Source organism: Emydura macquarii, unplaced genomic scaffold (assembly GCF_026122565.2).
Source record: "Emydura macquarii macquarii isolate MOO-44397 ecotype Brisbane River unplaced genomic scaffold, CSIRO-AGI_Emac_v2 contig_587, whole genome shotgun sequence".
In the NCBI taxonomy this organism is placed as follows: domain Eukaryota; kingdom Metazoa; phylum Chordata; order Testudines; family Chelidae; genus Emydura; species Emydura macquarii.
In genome coordinates this window covers 1,429,108-1,453,409 of record NW_027130724.1, presented here as the reverse complement: position 1 = coordinate 1,453,409, position 24,302 = coordinate 1,429,108, and the positions used below count along the sequence as shown (strand labels likewise).

General features: G+C 43.6%; 1 protein-coding gene across 5 annotated transcripts in view; it reads left to right on the top strand.

The window, feature by feature from the left end:
- Positions 1-24,302, top strand: part of PPP6R3 (protein phosphatase 6 regulatory subunit 3) — a 138,605-nt gene that overhangs the window by 50,545 nt on the left and 63,758 nt on the right. For all 5 annotated transcript variants that reach the window (XM_067540469.1, XM_067540468.1, XM_067540467.1 and 2 more), the window contains exons 7-14: positions 30-167; positions 7,922-7,987; positions 9,258-9,370; positions 9,863-9,976; positions 12,281-12,410; positions 14,094-14,246; positions 19,452-19,601; positions 20,623-20,687. In XM_067540469.1, coding sequence (XP_067396570.1) covers positions 30-167; positions 7,922-7,987; positions 9,258-9,370; positions 9,863-9,976; positions 12,281-12,410; positions 14,094-14,246; positions 19,452-19,601; positions 20,623-20,687 — 929 coding nt within the window. The remainder of the gene's footprint in view (positions 1-29; positions 168-7,921; positions 7,988-9,257; positions 9,371-9,862; positions 9,977-12,280; positions 12,411-14,093; positions 14,247-19,451; positions 19,602-20,622; positions 20,688-24,302) is intronic.

Below are 24,302 nucleotides of genomic sequence, written 5' to 3'. Positions count from 1 at the left end.
GTAAACTTGTTTTTTTTAATTTCTTCCAGATTGTGGATTTCTTAAAGAAAAAACATGATTTTGTAGACCTCATTATAAAGCACATAGGGACCTCTGCTATTATGGACTTGTTGCTCAGGCTACTGACTTGTATAGAACCTCCACAGCCAAGACAAGAAGTATTAAATGTGAGTAAAACTATGACTTGTTTTTGACATGGGTGAACTCTTAAACTGGACAAGAACAACAGATAGGCTCTAACTTCAGATGGTTTAAACGTATGTGGTTACTCTGGTGTAAACTTCTGCATTTAAACAGAAATCTCCCACGAGACCTTTTCTCCCAATTTGTTTTTAACATCCATTTAACTCACTGCCTTGTTAGAAGGCAGTTTAAAACAGTCTAAGGGCTGGTCTAAACACAGTTTTTGGGCATTTTAACTTAGTTATTTTAAAACAAATTGAGACCTTTTTTTACCCTTCAAAATTCTGCTGCTTTAACTATGCTGACATAGTTAAAGTAGGGGAAAAAAACATGTTTTAGATTCAATTCTACTAGACTAACCAGTGTAGATGAAGTTTTATGTTGGTACAGCTTGTTTCCCTTCACTGAAATAAGCTGTGCCAGTATAATTACGTTTACATTAGGGGAGTTTTGCTGGTGTAAACTGTTTTAATAAAAAAAAAAGACCTACTACTAATATAGTTAGACCAGGCCATGGTTAAATTGGTGCAAACCAAGTGTGGGCACACTTATATCAATTTAAAACTGTTACTGGTTTCGCTTGTCGGTTTTAAACTGGTATGAGTTTCCACAAGTTTCTTTAAGTCAGTCTTCAAACTTCCCTACTAAAAATCCTTTCCTCTGTTAATTGGTTAGATTCTATTTTCTTGGCTCTTTGTGGTCCAGTAAAGCAAGGCCCTACACTCTGCTTGATGGCATTTCTGTGATTGGCCAGATCTATACTACAAACGTATGCCAGCATAGTTATCTTGGTCAGGGGGTTGAGATGTGACTTTTGTGACCTGACGTATCTGATTTCTCTTGGAGGTGTGTGGTGGTGCTGGTAGGACTAGCATGTTCTATGTCACACTAAGTGCAATCCACACTAGCAGCATATTTGCCACTATTATATACTGTATACCAATATCAGCAAAGCACTTCTGACATAGACCTGGCCTCTGTCTGTTTTGGGTGTAATATAATAACAAAGGGAACTTTTTTGGGAGAATGGAGGGACTTAAGGATGGTGTGTGCAAAGAGTTGTTCCCTCAGAAGCAATACAATGTATGACCCTTTAGTAATATTACTTTGCTAGTTCTGAGAAACTGTCTAAACTTTTTTTCTTGAAAGCCTCATGACATCAAGAAACAAATAACACCGACATAATTGTTTGCATGTTTTAAAGTTTATCTTTGGACCTGTTGTAAAATATAGCTCTAATCTCCATTGTAACTGGAACTATAGCTTTTTGTATTAGGAAACCTAACGTTTCAAATGTGCATGAGTTAGGATTGCATAACTATGAGATGCAACATGAGCTGTTTACGTCCTCATAATTAAGTACATGGTATCTATCTCTAGTTCCATAAACTGTAAAACTCTAGGAATTGAGGAATACCCTGAATTTCTTTAACATTATGCTGAGTAGTTCACAACTGTTCATATTAGTCTTAGTTTTGAACTGTTGTGTATTTGTGGCAGGTTGCCACATGTGTGGCTTTTTAAAAAACAAACAAAACTTGTGTGACACTTAGTGCCTCATTCAAGCACTATAGCAACAGTCTGAATCAGGTATTATATAGGCATGGTACTGTAAGTTTCTGGGTACTGTAGCACTCCTACAACTGAGTTTTTTGTGGGCTTTTTTTTAAAGTGACTGGCAGCTGATTATATTTGTTTTTATTCTATCCCTAAATGGACCTAAGTCCTGCATGTAACCTGCTGCCAGTAAACCTTTAACTTGCTGCATGGTCTCATATGCTCATGGAGAATATTTCATCATCTTTGAGTAGTGTCCCTATGGGTTCTCCACAGGAGGTGTCTGTGGCCCTGCACTGCTGATTGGAGAACTTTGGTAGCATTGTCTGTTTACCTTGTGCATATGCTGCTCCTTGCCTGCCATGAGGCTAGCCAGAGTGCGTGGGTGAACCCTCCTCAGTTCCTTCTCATCCACCCCTGGCTAGAGATGGAGCAATAGCTGTCTGTTTGCAGATCATTAATTCTTTCAGAATTGCTAATTTTTAGCATCAATTGAAGCTTTTTCTTTGTTACTTTGTTTGTATTTTATTTGGCCATGCCTACAGAAAAAGAAAAGGGCTTGTCTCCTGCTAAGCCTGGTGGAGGGGGGAAGCCCTTGGACAAGGGTGTGCTTGGCTCCCCATGCTTCAGAAAGTGCCTCAGTTGCAATAAATCTGTCCCAGGGACTAACACACTCTCACTGTGTTCGCTGCCTGGAAGAAAACCACATTGCACAAAAGTGTGGCTTGTGTCAGCAACTGACGCCCAGATCCAGGAAAGAGACAGAGCTCAGACTCAAAATTCTACTCTTGCAGTTGGCCTTCAACCTCCAGAGTCCTGGCAGGAGCTCACTGCAACCCTTTACTTAGAAGAGAGGTGAGCCCAGAGAGACAAGCTGCTCACATAAGGTCTCCTAAGAAAAGGTTTGTGATCCCCTATAGCGAGCCCTGATCGAGTCAAAAACATATCCAGCTTGGTCAGTATCATCGGTACCGTTGGCATTGAAGCCCTCTAAATCAGGTACCCAGGGCGCACACAGTACTGAACCAGTGGAGCAGGTTGCACTGCCTAAAGACCCAACAGGCACAGGCAAAGAAGCACCAGTACTGTGTGGGTGCAAAAAGCATAGATGATCTGCTCCGGGGAAGGCACCATCAGCATAGTTGTTGGCACTGGTACAGAGTCTGGTGCACCAGGCACCGACAGACCTCGTTATGAGGTCCGCATCTCCGCCACCTTCAGTGCAAACCTTTTGGCACTGACAACCACCTCTGTTACAGACTCCATTTGCACCACCGGATTTCCAGTGTACAATGCATCTTTCAATGTTCAGCACACCAGACTCGCATCTACTCAGTACCGGAGCCCCGGTACAGAGGTCACCCAGAGCCCTGGATTCACCAATGTCTTTCTGCCGCGCACCTCCCTTCTCATTGTTGGAGTCTGAAAGTGAGCGAGAAGATATGGGGTTCCCCTGTTCTTCTCATCTGCCATATGGGGCTCAGTTTCACTATGGACATCAGGCTTATTCCCTTGATCCACAGTCTCCTTGGTTTGGTCAACCGTGGTACCAGCCACCGAGCCCTTACTCATTACAGTGGCCATGCTGGGACACTTGGAAGGCTGAGGCAACAAGCTGCCCAACCCTCTAGTATGGCATACCAGCGAATGAGATGACACCCTTCTTCAGCTGTGGCTGTGAGGGCTTTTGAACTCCCTGAACAGGCAGGGGATGAAGTAGAGGCTGAGATGGAGGAGGAAGTCACTACTCAAACCCACTTCTCGTCATCACCAGATGAGACTGATTTCCCCTGAAGTCATCAATGGCTGATGATTTCAGACTATTCCAGGATCTGGCATAGACGGTGACAAAGCCCTGCAAATACCGTTACAGGAGGTGACCAAGTCTCACCACAAGCCGGTGGACACTTTACATTCCTCCGTCTTCTCCAGAGTGGTCCTCCCAATTAATGAGGCACTCCTGGATCCCACCAAAGTCAAATGGCAGACCTCTGCACCTCTCCTGCCAACATGCAAGCGGGTGGACAAAAAGTATTATGTGCCAGCAAAGGACAGGTTTTTTTTTCCCCCCACCTGCCTCCCAATTTGAGCATTGTGAATGCAGTCAACTCTAAGGGCCACTAGCATCCATTCAAATCCACCCCTCATGACAGGGACTGGAAATGCCTGGATCTGTTTGGCGAGAAGGCATACTCCTCAGCCATCTTCCAGTTCTGCATAGCAAACTACCAAGCCTTGTTGGTAAAATAGACTATCAGAACTCCATGAAATTCTGTTCCTTTATTGAGCAACTGCGTGATTCTCACAAGGAATAATTCGAAGCCATCGTTAATGAGGGCCAACTGGTGCCTAAAATGTCCTTCCAGTCCAGATGAGTCAGCTGCATGCTTGATTTCCATTGCCATTATGATGAGATGGCCTTCGTAGCTTCATTTATCTGGCTTCCCTAAGAGAGGTCCAAACTATGGTAGAGGACCTTCCTTTTGAGGGGACAGTTATTTGCTGAGAAGACTGAAGCATCCATTCACCCATTAAAGGATTCCAAGGCGGGTCTTCAGTCCCTGGGGACCTATACACCAGCCTACAAGACAAAATACAGTCCTTAGCCACCACTTAAGCCCCACTCATCTCAGTAATCATCTCAGAGCTCTTACAAGCCACGGAGGAAGAAGCCTAGGTTCCCCAGGCAAAAGCATTCGGGATCTCAACCAGCTTCCTCTCAGCCCTCTACCTCGAAGAGGCAGTTTTGACAGGTTGATTGGGGAGCTCGAAGAACATTCTCCTTGCTGTTTCATGCTGGAAAACCCCACCTATCTCTTTGTAGGCCATCTTAGCCTGCTCCGCTTCACCTGGGAACAGATAACCGCTGACAAATGGGTGCTGCAGATCATCAAGGATGGATACGCTATCCATTTCTCCTTCCTCCCTCCTCCCAAATACCCTTTCCCGTCCCTCTTCAAGGGCCCTTCTCACGAGAGCCTGCTATGTCAGGAGATAAACCATCTCCTCAGTGTAGGAGCCATGTAGCCTGTGCCTGCACATCTAATAGACAAAGGCTTTTACTCTTGCTACTTCCTAATACCAAAGAAAAAGGGAAGTTGGAGACCCATATTCGACCTCAGAGTGCTCAACAGTTATATCAAGACCCAGAAGTTCAAGATGGTCACTCTATCAACAATTATTCCAACATTAGAGAATGGCTCTTGGCCCTTGACCTGCAAGATGCATGCTTCCACATTTCTGTCATACTGAGTCACAGACACTACCTCAGGTTCATGCTTAGTTAAGACCACTACCAATACATAGTACTCCCTTCTGGTCTCTCTCATCAGCCCCCAGGATATTCTCCAAAGTCCTCTTGGTGGTGGTGGCCCACTCTACGCTCTGAGGACATCATGATTTAACTTTACCTGTACATCTGCATTCTCAGGGTACGTTCCTTTGCCGAAGCCTAGCAAGTCATCCTGACTACACTGAACCTGTTCTAGAATTTGAGCCTATAAATCAATAAAGTTGACATTAAAACCAGTACAAAGACTAGAGTTCATAGGAGCTGACATTGATCCCATCCAGGCAAAGGCACTCCTCTCACATCACACATTCCTCAATTTCTCCACATTGATAGAGACCATACAATCCAGACCCCAAATTTTGGCCAGACACTGCCTCCAGCTCCTGGGGCATATAGCCGAGGGCACATCAGTCATAGCTCGTGCCAGACTATGCATGAGATGCGTCCAAGCCTGCTTCGATTTGGTTTACAGACTGAATAGAGACAGCATACACAAATTATCATCAATGTCCGCCAAGGTCAAACAATCCTTAGACTGGTGAAAAGACTCAGTAAATGGAAGTATGGGAATCCATTTGTTCAGCCTTCCTCATTGTTACTCCTGATCACTGGTGCATCCCTCATAGGATGGGGTGCACATTTATTTCACTGGCCTCATGGTGTAGGGCAAATGGTCACCATCCGAGACACGTCTTCACATCAACCTGCTCAAACTCAAAGCAGTCAGAAATACGTGTGCTCACTTCCTCTCGCTGATCGAAGACACGTACACAAAAGTCATGACAAATAATGTGGCCTGCATGTATTACATAAACAGTCAGGGAGGTGACAGATCACACTTCCTGTGCATGGAAGCAGTAGAACTATGGAACTGGTGCATTTCCCACCACGTTATAAAATTATCGACATATCTGCCAAGAGTGCACAACGTGACTGCAGACAAACTTGGCCACAAATTCCCACTCAACCATGAATGGGAAGTAAATTTGATGGTGTTACACTACATACTCCAGCAATGGGAGACTCCAACAATAGACCTGTTTGCTGCTTACCAGAACAAGAAAATGTCCTCAGTACTGCTCTAGAGTGGGGATTGAACGACACTCCATGGTAAACGCTCTCCTCCTCCCATGGGAGAAGTCATCTTTATGCCTTTCTCTTCATTCCTTTTAATTCTGAAAGTCCTGTTGAAGGTAAAAAGAGAGAAAGCAAACCTCATACTGATTGCTCCTACCTGGCCCAAGCAGACATGGTACCTTTACCTGTCACAGTTGACACTGTCCACCAATGACTCTTCCAGTTGCTCCATACCTACTATGACAAAACCAGAGATGAACTCTTCATCCCAACTTGCAAATTCTGCAACTGAAAGCCTGGCTCTTTTGTGGTTCCAGCACACAGAGACATCTTGCTCTGAGGAGATATAGGAGGTAATACACCTACAAAATGGAAAAGATTTCAAATCTGGAATCAGCCCAAAGGCGTCGCCTCAGATATAGCCACTCTACTAGTAGTCCTGGACTGCCTGTTTGTTCTGAAGAAATTGGGCCTATCTGTCAGCTCACTAAAGGTTCATCTAGCAGCAGTTGCAACCTTCCTTCAGCTGGTAGAAGGACACTCAATTTTCTCCCATCTGCCCATGAAGAAGGTTTCTCAAAGGCATAGTGTACTATTTTACCCAGCTCAGACTTCCCACTCCTCAATGGGATCTCAATCTAGTGTTAAAAGGACTGACTAGACGGCCGAATGTACTTGGGGAGGATTTCTTGAGCTGAAACATGCCTTGATTTGCCAGCACCTAGATGTAATAATCATTTGAACATGCTGTAAATGCAGTTTTAAGTCTCTCCTCAGGCTTTAGGGAGGGGGAGGGCTGAGAGTTTTTGTTCTTAATATATTCGCTGATGAATCTGTTTAGGTGAGATAAACCTACTTTTATATATGTTTTGTGTACTTAAGATTTAAAAGTCTCTGTGAGCATCCTTCTGATGCCTTAGGAGTTCATTCCAAAAGTTAAAGAAATTAAATTTATGTGCGTAGATACAAATATACTTAAATTCCTAAATGAGCTTTTTAAAATATTGTTTAATAACAGCTTGGTAACATTGCGTTCCCCAGAGGACTACCTTGATTGTTTTAGTTATTTGCACTGATACATTGAAGTTGGGGGATATGTGTACACAGCCAGTATGTGAAGATAAGACTTCTGCGGTCCCAAAGCCTATATACATGGTATTTGTCTTTTTTCTTCAGGTCCAATATGGCAGTGTATCTTTTCTCACAGAAAAGAGTTCTTTAACTATAAGTTGAGAAAATGAGAGAGAAAGTTTGGAAGATATGGAGCCAGTACCTCCAATGTTGTCGTTCATTATCTACTTATAATGAAGAATGTCAACTGTGATGCCCCTATTTCAAAGCAAATAGAATTTTTTTTCATAAACTATTTTCAATTACTTTCCACAAAAGATTTTACCTGATCAGGGGTTCTCAATCCGCAGGCTACTTGCGGCCCTGTCAGCACACAGCTGTGGCCCATGTGACACACTCAGAGCCATACAGATAGTGTGTATATTGTGTGGATGCAATCCACAACACAGAGAGCTGCATACGTGGCCTATAATGGCAAATGGGTTGAGAACCACTGTATTAAACCAACAATAGTCACTGGCACTACACATTTCTGCTCTACTCCTGGTATCTCCTTTGCAAATTTTGAATTTATTACTTTACAAAAATATTAATTTGAAGAAACAGGAGTTCATTAAGAATGCTACTAAAGAAATTGTGATACACGAACTTCAACATGCTGAAGTTATGCTTTTTGTGTTTCTCTGACTTTAAATGAAAAGTACTGCATTTCTATTCAGTTTCATTAAACTTTTTTTACAGTGGTTAAATGAAGAGAGAATTATTCAGCGGCTTGTGGAAATTGTACATCCGTCTCAAGAGGAAGATGTAAGTACTATTGTGTGCTTGTCAAGATCCAGCTGTTTAGCTTATTTGTTACTAGAAGTTTTGATTCTAGGAGGTCTGTCTTACCCTACAGAAAATCTTAAAACAACAGTATAATCCAGGGGTTCCCAACCTTTTTGGCTCGAGGGCCACAAATATCATTTTTACAACCCTGAAGGGCCACCAGTCTATCAGCTCATAAAAAATGCATTGACGTATACACCATTAAGGACTACAAACACTAAATATTCAAAGTAAACATTTTGATGCTACTGTGCTCACTTTTACATTCTCTATTTTACACCTACAAATTACTTACGGTATGTCACACACTCACAGACAAAGCACTAGTATAGATGGGTGACTGTTACTACACACTGAAGCACGTGGCCTGGCAGCTAAGTCATGGTGGGTGACAAACCGGAAGGCATTGATTTTTAGAGTCCTGCCCCTCTTCAAGCATGGTGGGTCCTGGCTGCTTCACCAGCAGCTCTCCCTGCCCACCCAACTGCAGCGAGATGGAAGGAATTCAGCAAAGAGGCTGCCTCACCTTGGCCCTGTAGCCTCGTGTGGTCCACCTGGGTCCCTAGACAGTGGCTCCCTTCTGCAGCCAGGGGGATGGGAGATCAGTGCTCCCCTCTCTGGCTCCAGCAGGGACTCCAGCGCTTAGGGACCCAGGCGGAGCACTTTGCCATGCTCCTTCCTACAGCCAGGGGGAGGAGATCGCTGATCTCACATCCCCTTGGGTGCAACAAGGAGCCTGCACCGGTCTTGTAACCCCATGGCAACCTGCTTCTCCAGGGTCCTTAGGCAGTGTATCCCTTCTGCAGCCAGTGGGAGGGGAGCGGTGGGCCACTTTGGAAGACCCCGTGGGTTACTTTTGTCCCCCAGGCCACAGGTTGGGACCACTGGTGCAATCAGAAATAGGACTTTAATATCAGTATTGACTTTGCTTATTTATGGAATTACTACAGATTATCAGACCTGCATCAAATGTCTGGCCCTTGAAATTCTTGAAGGGATGAGAGAGGATGGCAGGGACCTCCTATCAGTGCTATTTTGCTATCTTGGTGGCAGTGAAATTGAGTCCTGTCTAAAGAGATGGTTAGAAATGTGTTGAGAAAACTTTACCTTTCCCTATATAATAACACAAATTGCTTGGTATCTGGTCATCTTTTTTGTGCACAACTTCATAATTTCTGGGATGACTTTCTTTAGACCCTGTAGTCCTATACCACTCTTACAACAAAAAAATCTTTCCTTTCTTCTTCAGAGGCATTCAAATGCATCACAGTCACTCTGTGAAATTATTCGCCTGAGCAGAGACCAGATGTTACAAGTACAGAACAGTTCTGAACCAGATCCGCTACTCGCAACTCTAGAAAAGTATGTTGTATGGTTTAACTTCTGATTTATTTGTCTTCTACATCTGAGAATGGTGGAATTTATTTTTAGTTATTTGAAGACTTTTGGAAATAGCAAGAATTATTTTCCCATTGCATGCAACCAGCGAAATGTATGGTGTTTTCTACGGTAACTAAATTTATGAAAGTAAGCAAAGCTCAATTTGATTTCATATCAGACAGTTTTACATGGTAGATCTGGTCTGATAGTTGTGCATTATACTGGCACTTAACAGAATCCTGGATTTAAAATGCCTAAATCTGCTGCTGTGGGCTAATAACCCTCAGAAAAATGGTGAGGGGAAACCAGCTTGATATTGTGGGAGGAGGGGAAAAATGCAAAAATGGCTCTGAACCCCCCTTACCTTTTGCCAGCAGTTTTATAAAGGAAAACTGTAGCTAATTGTCTGTGTATAAACACTGATTTGTATTTTAAAAAGTTGTATGTCTAACTTTATTGATGTTTTCTCTCTAGGCAAGAAATTATAGAACAGCTACTATCCAATATTTTTCATAAAGAGAAAAATGAATCTGCAATAGTCAGTGCAATCCAAATATTATTGACATTACTTGAGACGAGACGACCAACGTAAGACTTTTTTTTTCCCCTTCCTCCCTCCCCCTCAGTGATCACATCCTTAGTGAGATTTGTGCTGCTGCTGAATTTACCTTTTTGTAGAGGTGACCCGACTTGCATCCTTCCTTGAACTGCAGGGTGTATTGGGTCTGTGTTGTGGTGGGGGGGGGGGGGGCTTCCCCTGCCGCGCGCGCACCGCCCCCCCCCCCTTCCCCCGCGAAACATAGGTGTCTGCCAATTTCCCATCTGGAGGGCTAATGTAAAAACTTATCCATCTAAGTTTAATTATATCCTAAAGTACCAGCTTTATTTTACAGTGTTTGAAATTCTTTATTGGCCTTCCTATCAGGCAGCTTACATTTACATATTACAGTGATGGAATCATAAGTATCTGTACATATCACTGATCTCAATTTTGGTCTGGTCCCAGGATTCTCAGATTCTATGAAAAGCAAGGTATAAAATGTTTGACATGTTCCTACATTTCACAGCCTTGTCCTGGTAAATGATGCTGGCTCCCATCTAAGTGTCTCCTGCAACTGTTGGACCACAAGCCATTTCTCTGTCTAGTCCTGCTTTCCTTGTGTTTCAGTTTCTACTTTTCGCTGATGCTAATGGGCTGTTTTTGATATCTGTTGTGATCTGGTCTGGTCCAGTTTAGTTCTGACCCCAAAGCATTATCTGCAACCTCGTCTTCAGCATACTAGAACTCATTATTTTTTCTTGCATCAAACTGTTCCTTTTTCCAAAACAGAAACAGGAGAAGATGATGCACACTCCTTAATCAGTTCTTGATCTGTTTGCTCATACTTGCCTCTTTAATGTTTGAATTTACATGTTTAAGATGATTCCTCTGCCAGAGGCACAGACTTTAAATTGGCAATAGGTCTTCTGCTTATTGCTGTAGCAGATGTCACCTTTTCTTTTTGTTTGGCAGCCCTTTGAATAGGCCTCATGACATTACAATTTACAGCTGTCGTGCTATAGGCATACATTGTCTCAAATTTAAGCTGTGAAGAAACACAAATGCTTCTAAAATATTTTGTCATCTTGGTGAAAAATTTCAAAAGTGACATAGCATAAGTGATTGTCAGTTGAAGTCAGTGGGAACTTAGGCTCCTCTACCACTTAGGGTATGTCTACACTATAGCTGCAGCAATGGCACAGCTATGTTGCTGCAGAATTGCCGCTGTAGCACAGTGGTGTAGATGTTTCCTACATCAACAGAAGGGTTTTTTTTCCAGTCAATTTAGTTAATCCACCTCTCCAAGAGGTGGTGGGAGAATTCTTCCTTTGACCTCGCCACATCTACGCCAGGTGTTAGGTTGACCTAACTGTGTCAACAGGGCATGAAACTTCTCGCATCCCTGAGCAATGTAGCTAGGTCAATCTAATTTTTAAGTTTGTATTGTTTAGAGCATAACATTTCCTAGGGATCACTGATGACTTACTATTAATGGCTATCTGCTGTGGAAGGCTGACAACTCTTCCCAGCCAGTTGTTGAGTGGTAATGATTGAAGTGTCTCCTGGGAAGTAAACATATCTAGTCTTTTGCTATATGTACTTCCTCTAATTCTTTTCTGGGTTGTTCCAAATATTGGTTGGTTGAGGGGTAGTATTGGCACCTATTTGCTTGTTTCTCATGTTTTCTAACAAGTAGTTACTGCTGATTAGCATGTTTTTCAAGGAAAAACCTGCTTAAAGCATAAGTTGGCAAAACTAGACTTAGAGAGAATTGCTAACTTAAGTGTTTTACACTTAATTATTTGAAAACTGAATTGCATGGATCTACCATAGTTCAACACTACATTAAAATTGAGTGGGTGGTAATCAGTTTTACATGGCTTTCAAAACTGAAAATCAGCTTCTTAATTCTTTGAAATCCTAATACTCCTTGAATTCTGGAAACCAACTGTGGGGGGGGTCTTCATACATTCTGTGTACTGCACATGGTTCTCTAGTACTTTGCAGGCAAAAATAATGGCGCTTTTTCTTCATTTGTTGGTTCTGTATCTTTTACTTTTAACCTCGAGTGACTGAAATATGTGTTAGACAATCCAAGGAACAATAAGCCCAAGGAACAGCTTGGGTACTAGCAGTGAGCAGTCAGAAAGGAACACATTCAATTTTTCGTCCTGTTTCCCCTTTAACTTGTAGGTGATGTATATTTGGAACATTGCCCTCTAGACTTATCCATTTGTGCGTTGTCTTTTTCTAGTTACAGATCTACAGGGCTGGTGCTATGTTAAGGTCTCTAACACGAGTTAATATTGTAACTAATCCTTCAGTATAATCAACAAGTTCTTCTTATTTAGGTTTGAAGGCCATATAGAGATCTGTCCTCCAGGCATGAGCCATTCAACATATTTAGTCAACAAAAGTGTTTTAGAAGCCATAAAAGCACGACTTACATCCTTCCATGAACTACTACTTGAACCCCCAAAAGTAAGTGGAATCTGTAACTCTACCGAATGAAAATGGAGACAGATTATAGGCTGCCATTTAGTGATAAAGGCTTTAAAAAGAATAGTTATTCAGAAACCAGTTTAATGCGAGAACTAAAAAGTATGTTTTGTCTAACACACAGACCATCATCCTTTCTCTGAACCACTTAGTTTGTCTATTCATTATTGATATAGTGATCAACTACTCTAATGTATTGGCGTTCATATTTTCAACTGTTTTACTTTGTTTAATTGAGCAAAATAGGGGAAAAAAGCAATTGCACTAAAATGCAACAAAATATCTTTTTTTGAAAGGAGCATGGTTTGGCATGACATACCAAAATAAAGCAAAAATAAGGGGTCCAGAAAAAGAATGCATCATGGGGGGCATGACAGAACTTGCATATAAAGTATGGGAAAGATAGAGACAGCTTACTTTAGGGATATGCATGAGGGGATATCAGGCTTATAAAGACAGAGGAGAGAAGGTAGATAAGTTGTTAGTTTTTTTTGCTTTTTTCTCGTAACAAAATAAAGAAAAGAGATATCTGGTGAAATTGAAAGGCTGCAGATATAAAAATGAAAAACTCACTTTTTTTTAAAGGAAACCTGCAGAACTTATTGTTCCAAGATATAATTGTGGCCAAGATCATAGAATTCAAAGGATAATGAGAATATCCATATTTGTAGTAGGCAGAATGCTTTCTTAGAAAGGATATAAACTCTCATTCAGGACACAACTGAACCACTAAATGATGGGGGAACTTCTTCCTAATCCCTGTCTGCTGGTTATTGCGTAACTGTCCACTATGAGCTTTTTGTCTTTCTTGGAAGCAGCTGGTATTGACTGCTGTCAGACAGGATATTGGAGTACTTGAACCACTGATCTGATCTGGATAGTAATTCCTATATAAGTGTGCTGGCATTTATATTGCAGCAGTAGAGACCATTACCTTTGCTTTAATGTTGTAAAAGCTTAATTGTTCTGAAATCTACAGCTATGGTTTGTCTCTCTTCTGACTTTGGAAAATTTGCCACAATATTTACTGATTTTCTTGCTTGGAGAAATACAAAAATTGCTTAAATAGGCATATTGAATTTGAATAGTTATAGCTTAATAAAGTGCATCCTACATCACAAGTCTAACTGGTAAATGTTCCTCTTCGGACTGAATGCATCCTTTTTTAGGAACCCATAATCCCGCTAAGTTTGTATACTCCAGGGGTTCTCAGATGGGTGGTCATGACCCCTCAGAGGGTTGTGAGGTTATGTTGAGGGGGGAGGGTTGCGACCTGTCAGCCCTTGCACATGCCAGTAAGGGTAGCATTGCTGGGGGGTGGTCATCACTTTTTTTTTTTTTTTTTTTCACAGCTTGAAATATTTTCAAAGGGGGTCCCAACAAAAAGAAAGTTTGAGAGCCCTTAGTATACTCCATATCTTTTTATTTCCCCAACATTATTGTCTTCTCATTGTTCCCAAACCATAGTGCTAGGAAATAAGTTTTGTGTACAGCACCAAAATTTGCAGTTCCACAACAGAATGTCATGCTACTGCTGCCAAACTGGCTATACAAGGTTCTTAACACATGTTTTGTTTGTGGCTAAATAATACCAAGCTGGTTTGAAAGAAATGTGTACTTTAAAAAAACAAAAAAACCAGTTCCTTGGGCTCTCCTTTTGTCTAGAAGAGTGTTATGAAGACAACATGGGGTGTATTGGATCCACCTGTGGGAAATACTCGTTTAAATGTGATTAGATTGATATCCAGCCTTCTACAGACTAATACGAACAGTGTGAATCTGGAACTTATGGAGTTGAACAGCATAGGAGTTATATTGGTAAGAATAATTTACTTACACTATTAAGAGCTCTATATTGCCTTCTTCATTTTTATATAATCACAGAAATTAGATGGCAAAATCCTGTAAAAATAAACATCTGTTCCTTTTCGGTGCAGATTGTGCCTTAGAGTATATTCTCCCATCTCTTTTTACAATGACCCATGAATGAAGCTTTCACCACTTTCCTTGAGACTATTCCACCATCTGGATTTTTTTACACCCTACACTAATACAATGTATTATAGAAAGGGTACATGGCTCTTCTTGTTCCTTGGTGTTTACACTCTACAGACAAATCTAGACCGCTACTTTATGTTTGCCACTCCCCACTCTCAAGTTCTTTCAGCCAACCTACATAAGCTTACTTTGCTTTTATTCTTTCTTCCTGAGTCATTCCCTCCTGATTTTAGCTTTTTTGTTCTTTCATTCTTTTTGAATGTCACAGCTGTATACAGTGCATTAAGTACAGTCCCATCAGTGTCATAAAGGACTGGTTATCTCCTTTGTCTGAAGTGGTACCTCTCTGTATGCTGCCAAACCTGTGGTGGTTTTGCTACTTTGTTGCCTTGAAAACCTGTAGCTAGGTGGCAATTTTCTTGCCAGCAGAATCTCCCACTGACTGTATTTTTGCCTTTATGTTCTAATGTGCATTTTTTGCAGGTTATTTCCTACTTATGCTTTTTTAGTAGTTGCCATTATTTCTGTCCTTTCTGACTTCACATGTACCTCCATTTTGTATAATCTTAATTTAGTATACCCTTTGTATAATACATTGTATTAGTGTAGGGTGTAAAATAAAACAAGGCCTAAGCCATATAAATGTCCTCGATGTTCTTCAGCGAATGCCATTTTAAAATGATTTTACCGCAATGCACTGTTTACTATGGTAGTCCCTATACTTGTATAGGAAAATGCCATAAATCTCATCACAGGCTTAATTTGTGTGAGTAGCAATCATCCAGTTGTAATAGAACTTCCATAAGGGAGAGAGTTGCTAGTTCCTAAAGACGTTTTGAATGATACATTGTCATAGTTCAGAGCAACTGCAACTGTATTCCCTCTCTGTGGTGCTTGAGGGGCACTCACGCTAGGCTTCTGGATCCTCAGCAGTCACATCTCTTGAGCAGAGATGCACGTTTCCACTCCCTCCTGGTTGTGGTTTTCTTCTTTGAGTGCTTGCTCATGTCCATTCCATGTTAGGTGTGTGCACGCCATCATGTATGGCTTTGGACATTTTTGACCTTAGTGCTATCTGTAAGGCTGTCTCTAGTGCCCTCTGGAGCCCTGTGCTCATGCCGTGGTATATGAAGTGCCACCGGCCCTGTGCCGCCTCAGTTCCTTTCCTCCCATGACAGTTGTTGGAATGACTCTCTCTCTTGTATTCACAAAAGCCTAGTGGTTCTTTCATTGCTAGTTTTTGTTACTTCATGTAAATAGTTTAATTGGTTAGTTTGTAAGTTAGAGATAGTGGTCCTGTTGGGGATGTTCGTCCAGCAACGGAGTATGCCCCAGGCTTCAAACTGTGTTCTGTTTGCCACAAGCCCTTTCTGCTTAATGAGCCTCATGACAATTGCTTACAGTGTCTAAGGGAAACACACATGAGGGATAAGTGCAAGATTTGCAAGGTCTTCAGGCCACAGACTAAGCAAGACAGGGACAGTGGCCTGAAAGCCCTGTTACTGGTGGCAGCGTGCAGATCGGCCTCAGAACCCTTCTGCTCTGATTCAGCACAGAGTACTTCAGCATCAGTGTGGATCACCCCGCCGGCACCAAACCCTTCTTGACGCCACTCCCCTTCACTGATGTTGAAGAAGTGACAAATGAAACAGCACGCTCGAGACCTTTCCCCCTATGCCGAAGATGGATAAGAAGGCGGGGTTGGGCAAAGGTCCTATATCGGGCCAATCACCTGGCCCAGAGCGGCTAGAGCCAGCCTCTCTTCCCAGGGCGGAAAGCCCTCTGAGGGAGCCACCCCCAACTCCTGGGAGCAGAAGGGGGCCCATCCGCCTAACAGTGTCCTTGATGCCAGAGGCCTTTCAGGTGGCCAGGGACTTGATGGTCCTCCCAGTCCTCTGGCCTTACCCTCGTCACTGGAGCTGGTAAAGACGCCCATCTCCAGGCGTAAACCCACTATGGGGCCACTGCAGTGGTCAGTCAACCAGTGATGTTCCATATCTTGGCACTGGTCCATAACACCTTGATGAAGGTTTCCACTGTCTCGACCCTGGTCCTCAGCACTGTGCTTCTGATCTCTGACCCGGAGGAGAGACACCGGCTATGTATCGTCAATCTCGGTCTCTCTGCTACCGGTCATTGTACTTGCAGCACCAGTCACTGATAGCGTGGTGATGGTCACCAGACCTCTGGCACTGATCTCTGGCACCATGTGGCCGAACACCTAGTTGCACACCGCTGTCTAGGGACCACTCCCCTCCAACGCGACACCATTCTGGGGAGTTCCGTTGCCGGTCATCAATTTCCCAGCACCTCTCCCCGATTCTGCATTGCAGCTGGCAAGAGGAGCCACCATCTGTTCTACCTTGGTCCCCGAGGGGGGAACTGTTTTTTCCTTGGAGTTGGAGGGAGAGCCCAGTCACCAGCCTCAAAAATGCAGGTTGACCGGTGTACCACTGTTTGTCGGCCTGGCAGCTGGTGCCCGGCCTCAAGGACAATGGCCTGTCCAGTGGCCATACTGAACCCATGGGGGATCTGGTGGCACCAGGACCCTAATCGCTCCAGTCCTCTGTAGCTTCATCTGGAAAATGATCCACAGCATCAACTGGCCTGATGCAGGACCCCAACACAAGCAGCGAAATGCAGGTCCTGGAGGTAGAGACAGCTCCCCTTGAAGAGGCGGAGGCATCACTCCCTCCCCCAGCATTACTATCGTCGTCCTCATCCCCGGACGAGACAGTGGCTGGCCTGGCTCCTCCAATACCACCAAAAGATTTTTGAGCCCACCCAGAACTCCTTAAAAGGATCACATCCACCCTGGGCTTAGAGGCTGAGGAGCTCAGAGCCTACAGTTGGCCTCTTTGACATCCTGGTGGCTGGAGCACCAGTTAAAGTTGCATTGCTGGTGCATGAAGGGGTGCTGAAGGTTGTCAAAGCCCTTTGGCAGACCCCGTCCTCCCTGCTGCCAATATCCAAAAGGACTAAGAAGAAATATTATGTTCCGATCAAAGGATATGAAAACCTGTCTGGTCAAGTGACTGTCATCAGCAGCCTTCCTGGTGCAGGTGTCGATCCAAGACATCTGCAGAGCTTCTACCTGGTCTTCAGTTCATACTTTCACATCCCATTATGCTATCACCCAGCAATCCCGGGATGATGCCAACTTTAGTAGAATAATATTGCAAGCAGCACATCTATGAACTCTGACCCACCTCCAGGTCACCTAACATGGAATCGACATGAGCAAGCACTCGAAGAAAAAGTGTTACTAACCTTCCATAACTGTTGTTTGTCAAGATGTTGCTCATCTATTCCATGACCCCGCCCTCCATCCTCACTATCAGAATTAATGGTAAGAAGGAACTGAAGGGGCACAGGGCTGGCTGCGCCTCATACACTGGCACAGGAGCGCAGGACTCTAAAGGGCACCAGAGCCGGCCCTACGGATACCACTAAGGCACAAAATCTCCTACACGAGGGTGCACACACACCTAACATGGAATGGACATGAGCAACAGTAACTGAAGAACAACAAAAGAACAAAGAACAACAGTTGTGGAAGGTTAGTCACCTTTTTTTATCTAGGCTGCAAAGTCCCCTCTTTACATTGTGACATTCCCAGCAAGCCAGATGGCCAAACAGGCCAGTGTCTGGACTTTGCTTTCTCTCCAGAGGATGTAAACAACTAATTGCCCACAAGTATAAGGAGACTCAGCGCTTGGCTTATTTATTCTAATCAAAAGGAGGCTGTGAGGGGAGATATGATTGCTCTCTATAAATACATGAGAGAGAGAGAGAGAAATACCAGGGAGGGAGAGGAGTTATTTAAATTATGTGCCAGTGTGGACACAAGAAGAAATGTATATGAACTGGCCATCAACAAGTTTAGGCTTGAAATTAGGCAAATGTTTCTAACCATCAGAGGAGTGAAGTTCTGGAGCAGCCCCCCAAGGGGAGCAATGGGGGTAAAAAGCCAAACTGGCTTCAAGACTGAGCTTGATGAGTTTATGGAGGGATAGTATGATGAGACTGCTAGCAGCAAATATCTCCAGCAGACAGCGATGAGATAGCCGATGAAGAGGGCTCTGAGTTACTACAGAGAATACTTTCCCAGATGTCTGGCTGGTGTGTCTTGCCCACATGCTCAGAGTCTAACTGGTTGCCATATTTGGGGTCGGAATGAATTTTCCCCTGGTTCAGATTGGCTGAGACGGGCAGTTTTTCACCTTCCTCTGCAGCATGGGGCATGGGTCACTTGCAGATTTAAACTAGTGTAAATGGTGGATTCTCTGTAACTAAGTCTTTAAATCATGCTTTGAGAACTTTAGGAATTCAGAGAGGTTAGGGATCTATTACAGGGGTGGGTTGGTGGGTGGGGTTCTGTGGCCTGCAGTATGTCAGACAAGATGATCGTGATAGTCCTTTTTGGCCTTAAATACTTGGACTTCAAAGATTTTATTGAATTAAATGTATTGAATTAAAATTAAAGTTCTGCAATGCACTTGAAAGAAGTTACCATGTCTGTCATAATGGCATTGCTAAATTGTATTAAAAAATCTGATCACTGAGTATTTCTAAGAACTTCCTTATAATACTGAATGTTGTCAGTGACAGTTTCTGTATAAGAAACATAAATTTTCTGTGTCTGATTTAGATCAGATTAATATTTAAATGTATATTTTAATTAAATGCCTTATAGTAACCAATACTTGAACATAAAGGTACTGTCAGTATTGTAGGGAATAAAGGATTGAATGTAGGATTGAAAGTGTCTTTCTGATTCAACTTTTCTCCCTTTATTTGCATATCTATAAATTGGCCACTACTGATCTACATTATATGGCAACTTAGTGTATATAGATTTTTGTCTTTCTAAAAAAGTAAATGAATAAGCCATATACACAATTTTAAAGTATTTGTTAAAAAAGATTGCCAGTTACTGTCTGATTTTCTGGACTACACTGCTACTTGTTGTGTCCATTGGAAAGACCCCATTGTGTATAATATCCTTTTGAATTTGTCTTGCAGGATATGTTTTTTAAATACACATGGAATAACTTCTTGCATACTCAAGTAGAAATCTGTATTGCATTGATACTTGCAAGTCCTCTTGAGAGCACAGAAAATGGCACAATTACAGATCAGGACTCCATTGGGGACAATCTCTTACTGAAACATGTAAGTTGTGCTTTTGTTGACATCTTAACATTGTAAACCTTTGTAGCAGTTTCTCTTTCTATGGCAAGTAAAACCCTGGCTTATAAAATAGAGCCATGGAATAAACAAAAATTAGTGACTGTTCACTACCCATGTTGAAAGCATGGTTTTGATGCATGATAGATTGCTCTACAGTCTGCTAGGGGCTGGAAGTGCTGCAGCAGTAGCTCATCCATCCCTGGGGTGAGCATGTCGTGTGGGACAGCTGGTGTCTTGGGTCCATCTGATGAAGAATCCCTTTGATGTAAAAGTGGATTTGACTAGCTCTGAAGAGAATCCTTTCTAGGTTGCTGTGTGGCTTGTAATTGTTGTATGATTTGGGACCCAAAGATAGGGTAATCTGGAAGTTCTGAACTACTAATTTTTGTCATACATGAAAATAGATTTTTCTGAATATAGTTCATCGTTCTCTTAAGGCCAGATTTTCAAACATGTTCAGCATCCAGCAGATTCTGTTGAGAATAAATGGACCTGAACACTTAGGCCATGTTTGCACATAGAGCTTACAGGGGAACAGCTGTGCTGTTGTAAGATCGCTTGTGTAGCCACCGTATGCTGCCAGGAGAGAGCTCTCCCATTGGCGTAATAAAACCACCTCCACAATCGGTGGTAGCTATGACAGTGGGAAATGCTCTCCTGCCCACAAGTGCTTTTCCACAAAGGTGGATATGTCAGTGAACCTTATGTCACTCGAGTGTTTTTTTTCCGCAGCCCTGAGCCACATATGTTCTACCAACAAAGATGGTAGTATAGGCAAGCCCTAATTTAGGAGCTGTTGGGTGCTGACCTCCAGAACTTCAGACTTTAATACAGTGAGAAGGGCTTAATGCATTTGGAGTTTTGTTGTGTGAACTTTAAAACCATGTATTGTGTTCTGTTCTTTCTGCCTGAAACTAATTGCTACTTCTCTTTAAAATTAACTTAGTTGTATGCTGCTTTGTACTTAAGCTTCTATAAACATTAAACAAACACTTTTTTATAGCTTTTTCTTAAGTGCCAATTAGTGGAACGAATACTTGAAGCATGGGAAATGAATGAGAAGAAACAGTGAGTAAAAGTCTTTATTCCTTTCCCACTATCAAACTGCTACGTTAGACTTGATATAACATTTGAGTACATGATCAGTTTAGAATTGAGCTTACTAATGTTTTCTTCCCCCTCACCTTAAAACAAATTTTACAAGAGGCATAAAGAAACTTGGAGTATAGTGAAAATGCTTTCCTGTTTTTGCCAGTAGGTGAGAGAGGTCAGTCTGTCTGTCTATCATCTATCTATCTATCATCTGACTAAAAATATAAATTAAGCTGGTAAAATTATTTGGGCAAGGAAGCACACTGACACTTGGCATAGAAATTCTGTTTAATTTTCTGATTTCAGTTTTTACATTTCTCTTCCCCACACTCTGGAAATGTCTTGGAAATTTAAGAATTTTTTGTAGTCATAAGGTCCTCAGATGTCTAGTCACTGGGCTGAAAATTAAACTGGTGCTGTACTTACTGCTTTGTGCCAGGTGTAGAACTGGTGACCTGCCCCTCCTTGTCAGTCTCAGAGAGGCCATGCTCCCTCTCGGCCACACCTGTGTGGGGGAGCTGAAAACTGGGGATTAGCATTCTATATAGTCTATTGCTTGTGCCTTCAGACAGGGCGGGGTAGGCAAAGCAGGCTACAGCCCAGTGAGATTTCACAGGCTGAGGGGCAGTCACCCCAGGGTTGGGGTGGCAAGTGGGGAGAGGAACACAAGCCCTCCTGACTCCACCATGTCCCAGCTCAGGGCCCTACTGGTGGCAGGACGCTCTGCCATTGGGTTAGTGGAGCTCCAGCAGAAATGCACTGAGAAGTGCTTGGGCTTGAGTATAGCCAGACTGAAGTCGGCTACCCTGGGCTACTTCCTACACCCCTATGCCCATGTACCTGTGGTCCAGGTCGTTGTCCACTTCCTCTGGGTAGGTCACCAGGGGCAGCCAAAGCAGGCCCTTGGCATTGCTGGTGTCAGGCAGCTCCTCTGGCTCGCAGGGTCCAGGTAACTCCGGCAGGTCCTCGAGGCTTCAGCCAGTAGGCAACTCTGGTACCTCCTCAGCAGTGGTGGGGTTGGGTTTGAGGTGCAGCACCGGAGGAGAGACGTCCTCCTCCTCTGGCAGCTTCCCTCTCACTGAGCGGCAGGGCCCGCCCCTTGTACTTCCTGTTCCTGTCCTGGATCCGCCCTTCTGCTTCTGGCGTAGTGGGCCTGGATTCCCTAGTTCCGCCTCCCAGGGGTTGAATGGCAATACCTCCCTGTCAGTCTTGGAGGGAAGCCATGCCCCTTCGCTACACCAGGTGTCTGGTATGAAATTTATTTACAACTTACCTGGGCACCTGACTCTAGTCAGCCTCAAGTTTAGCAACATACTATAAATTTGAGGGGAAAGTGGAATCATACTTGACATGCTCTTCAGCACTGAGGGAGGACATGTATTAACACCTCAGGGCATGTTTTGTTTTAGTGTTTGAGAGCTCAAACACTATCCTGTTGCTGCAAGTGAAAAGAGCAAGCCTAACTCTGTCCTCCTCAGCAGAATAATATCTTATTCTGAAAGGACTTATTTTTGGGGAAATTAGCCAAAAGCCTCAGGTGCCACAGCTGAGGCCCTATCCACAGATGTTGGCTGCTGTTGTTGCTAGCACTCTAACACTGTGAACTTGTGTATTAGGTACCTTACATCATTTTAGAAATCTAGTCTCAGATATTTAAAAATACAGTAGATCAACTGTCAAAATATACAGCAACCCCAAAATATATGCTGGATAGGGCGTAAAGCGGAGGTCTTCCATCTGTGGGGTGTGCCCACAGTAGGGGGCATGGAAGAACATTCAGGATGATGTGGCCAGGCCTGCCACCATGGAGGGTGGAGAGAGTGCCACCCAACTCTGCCCTTCCCTGGCCGTGGCGCCTGGCCCCTGGCCACTGCAGCCAGCCACATTCCCCGGAGCGCCCAGGGATAGCTTTGGCCCCTGACTGTGGCCTGGCTCCCAGCTGCAGCCCCGGCTTGACTGTGGCCCAGCTCCCAGCCCCAGCTTAAGGCGGCGGCGGGGGGTGAGGGGGACATGGATGGGGTAAGGAGGGCACGGGGGCTAAAAGTTTGAGGACCACTGGTGTAAAGTATTTCTGACATGTTCATGATACAGTTGGGCCCTGACAGTACAGGCAAAATTAAATAATAAATGAGGTTATTTTAATGTGAGATTCTATTGAGTAACTGATGGAATAGTCTTCAAATGATGGTCCCTGTATATATTCCACTGTGGATGTGCATTGCTCCATGTGCCTGACATTAGAAAAGATTCTTGCTAGTAGTATTTGTTGCTCTGAACCTGGGCCTTTCTCCTCAAGGTCCAAACTGAGGACATAAGGGTCAGTGGTGATGAACCACCTCTCCAATTCCTTTCTGCTGCCTACTGCCTGAGATGGAACCTCTTTGATGTCTGAAGGGTTAGCTAGTTTCTTCTGCATCTAACTGTAATTACCTGTTTAAAAAAAAAAAAGGTTAAGTACATTTCAGATAGCTTTTATAGTTGAGTGTAGTGTTCAGTAGTTAGAGCCTTGGGAGGGTCTCCCCTTACCTAGACCTGTCCCCCTTCTCCTCCCCATCATACAGGGTGACTAGTATGCCCAAGATCCTGGGATTCATGAATTGCCTTCAGTCTTTCCTACTCAGCAACAACCACCTTAAAAGCCTCTACTGCCTTGGGGAAGCCCATGTCTCCTCAAAGTGCAGAATTTGTTGATCCTTCCTAGAATGAACCCATCAGGCCTGTGAGTATAGGGTTTGGAAATTCCTAATGGATCATGCTGTGAGCCCTTGGCCAGATTCTGGTCCATCAGACATTCTTATATCAGGCAGAGGTACTGAGACGTGCCTTTCCTGGCACTGTGACCTCCAGCTTTGGAACTGATGGGCGTAGAGCAAAGGATTCCTCCAAACATAGGCGTTTGGGGAGGGGGTAGAATGCGGACACTCTCACAAGAAGCAAGAGAACTCCTCTTTCCAGGTCATCATCCAGAATGAGTGCCACTTCTCCAATAATTTCCAAGTTGGGTGAGAGGCCCACAACTTGGTAAAGTAGTGTCAAGAACTCATAAGGAGAATGGTACTAGTCTCCTAGCTCTGAAGGGCAAAAGCACCCTGAAACCAGCGCTGTGTGTAGGAGTGGGGCCATCCCCAGTACTGGCAAGAGAAAAACAAGAGTGGGTACCTTCTACACAAATGGTACTATCACATAATGGTAATGAGTCATTGGTACCAAAGAGTGCAACGAGACCGACACTGGCAGCACCACAAAAAAAAAAGGGAGTCCATTCCTCTCCCTAGGGATATATATATACACTGCCCAGAGGACATTGCCATCTTCACTGACCTAGAATCCCCCAATCCTGTCAAAAACCGATCCTGAGCAGGGAGATCCCTGCACCGTTGGTCCAGAGCATGCAGGAAAGAGAGAGTCACTCACCAGTTCCATCTGCCAGATGGGGTGTAAAGACACCAGAATCCGTGGCACTGCCCATGGATTTTGAATCTGCTGCCTCCTCTGACAAATTAGGTGTGAGTGGGAGAGTAGCATCAATCCCATTGAAACAAGGTGTCAGTCCAGACTGAGGATCCAGAATCTCTTGGGCACAGTCCTGAT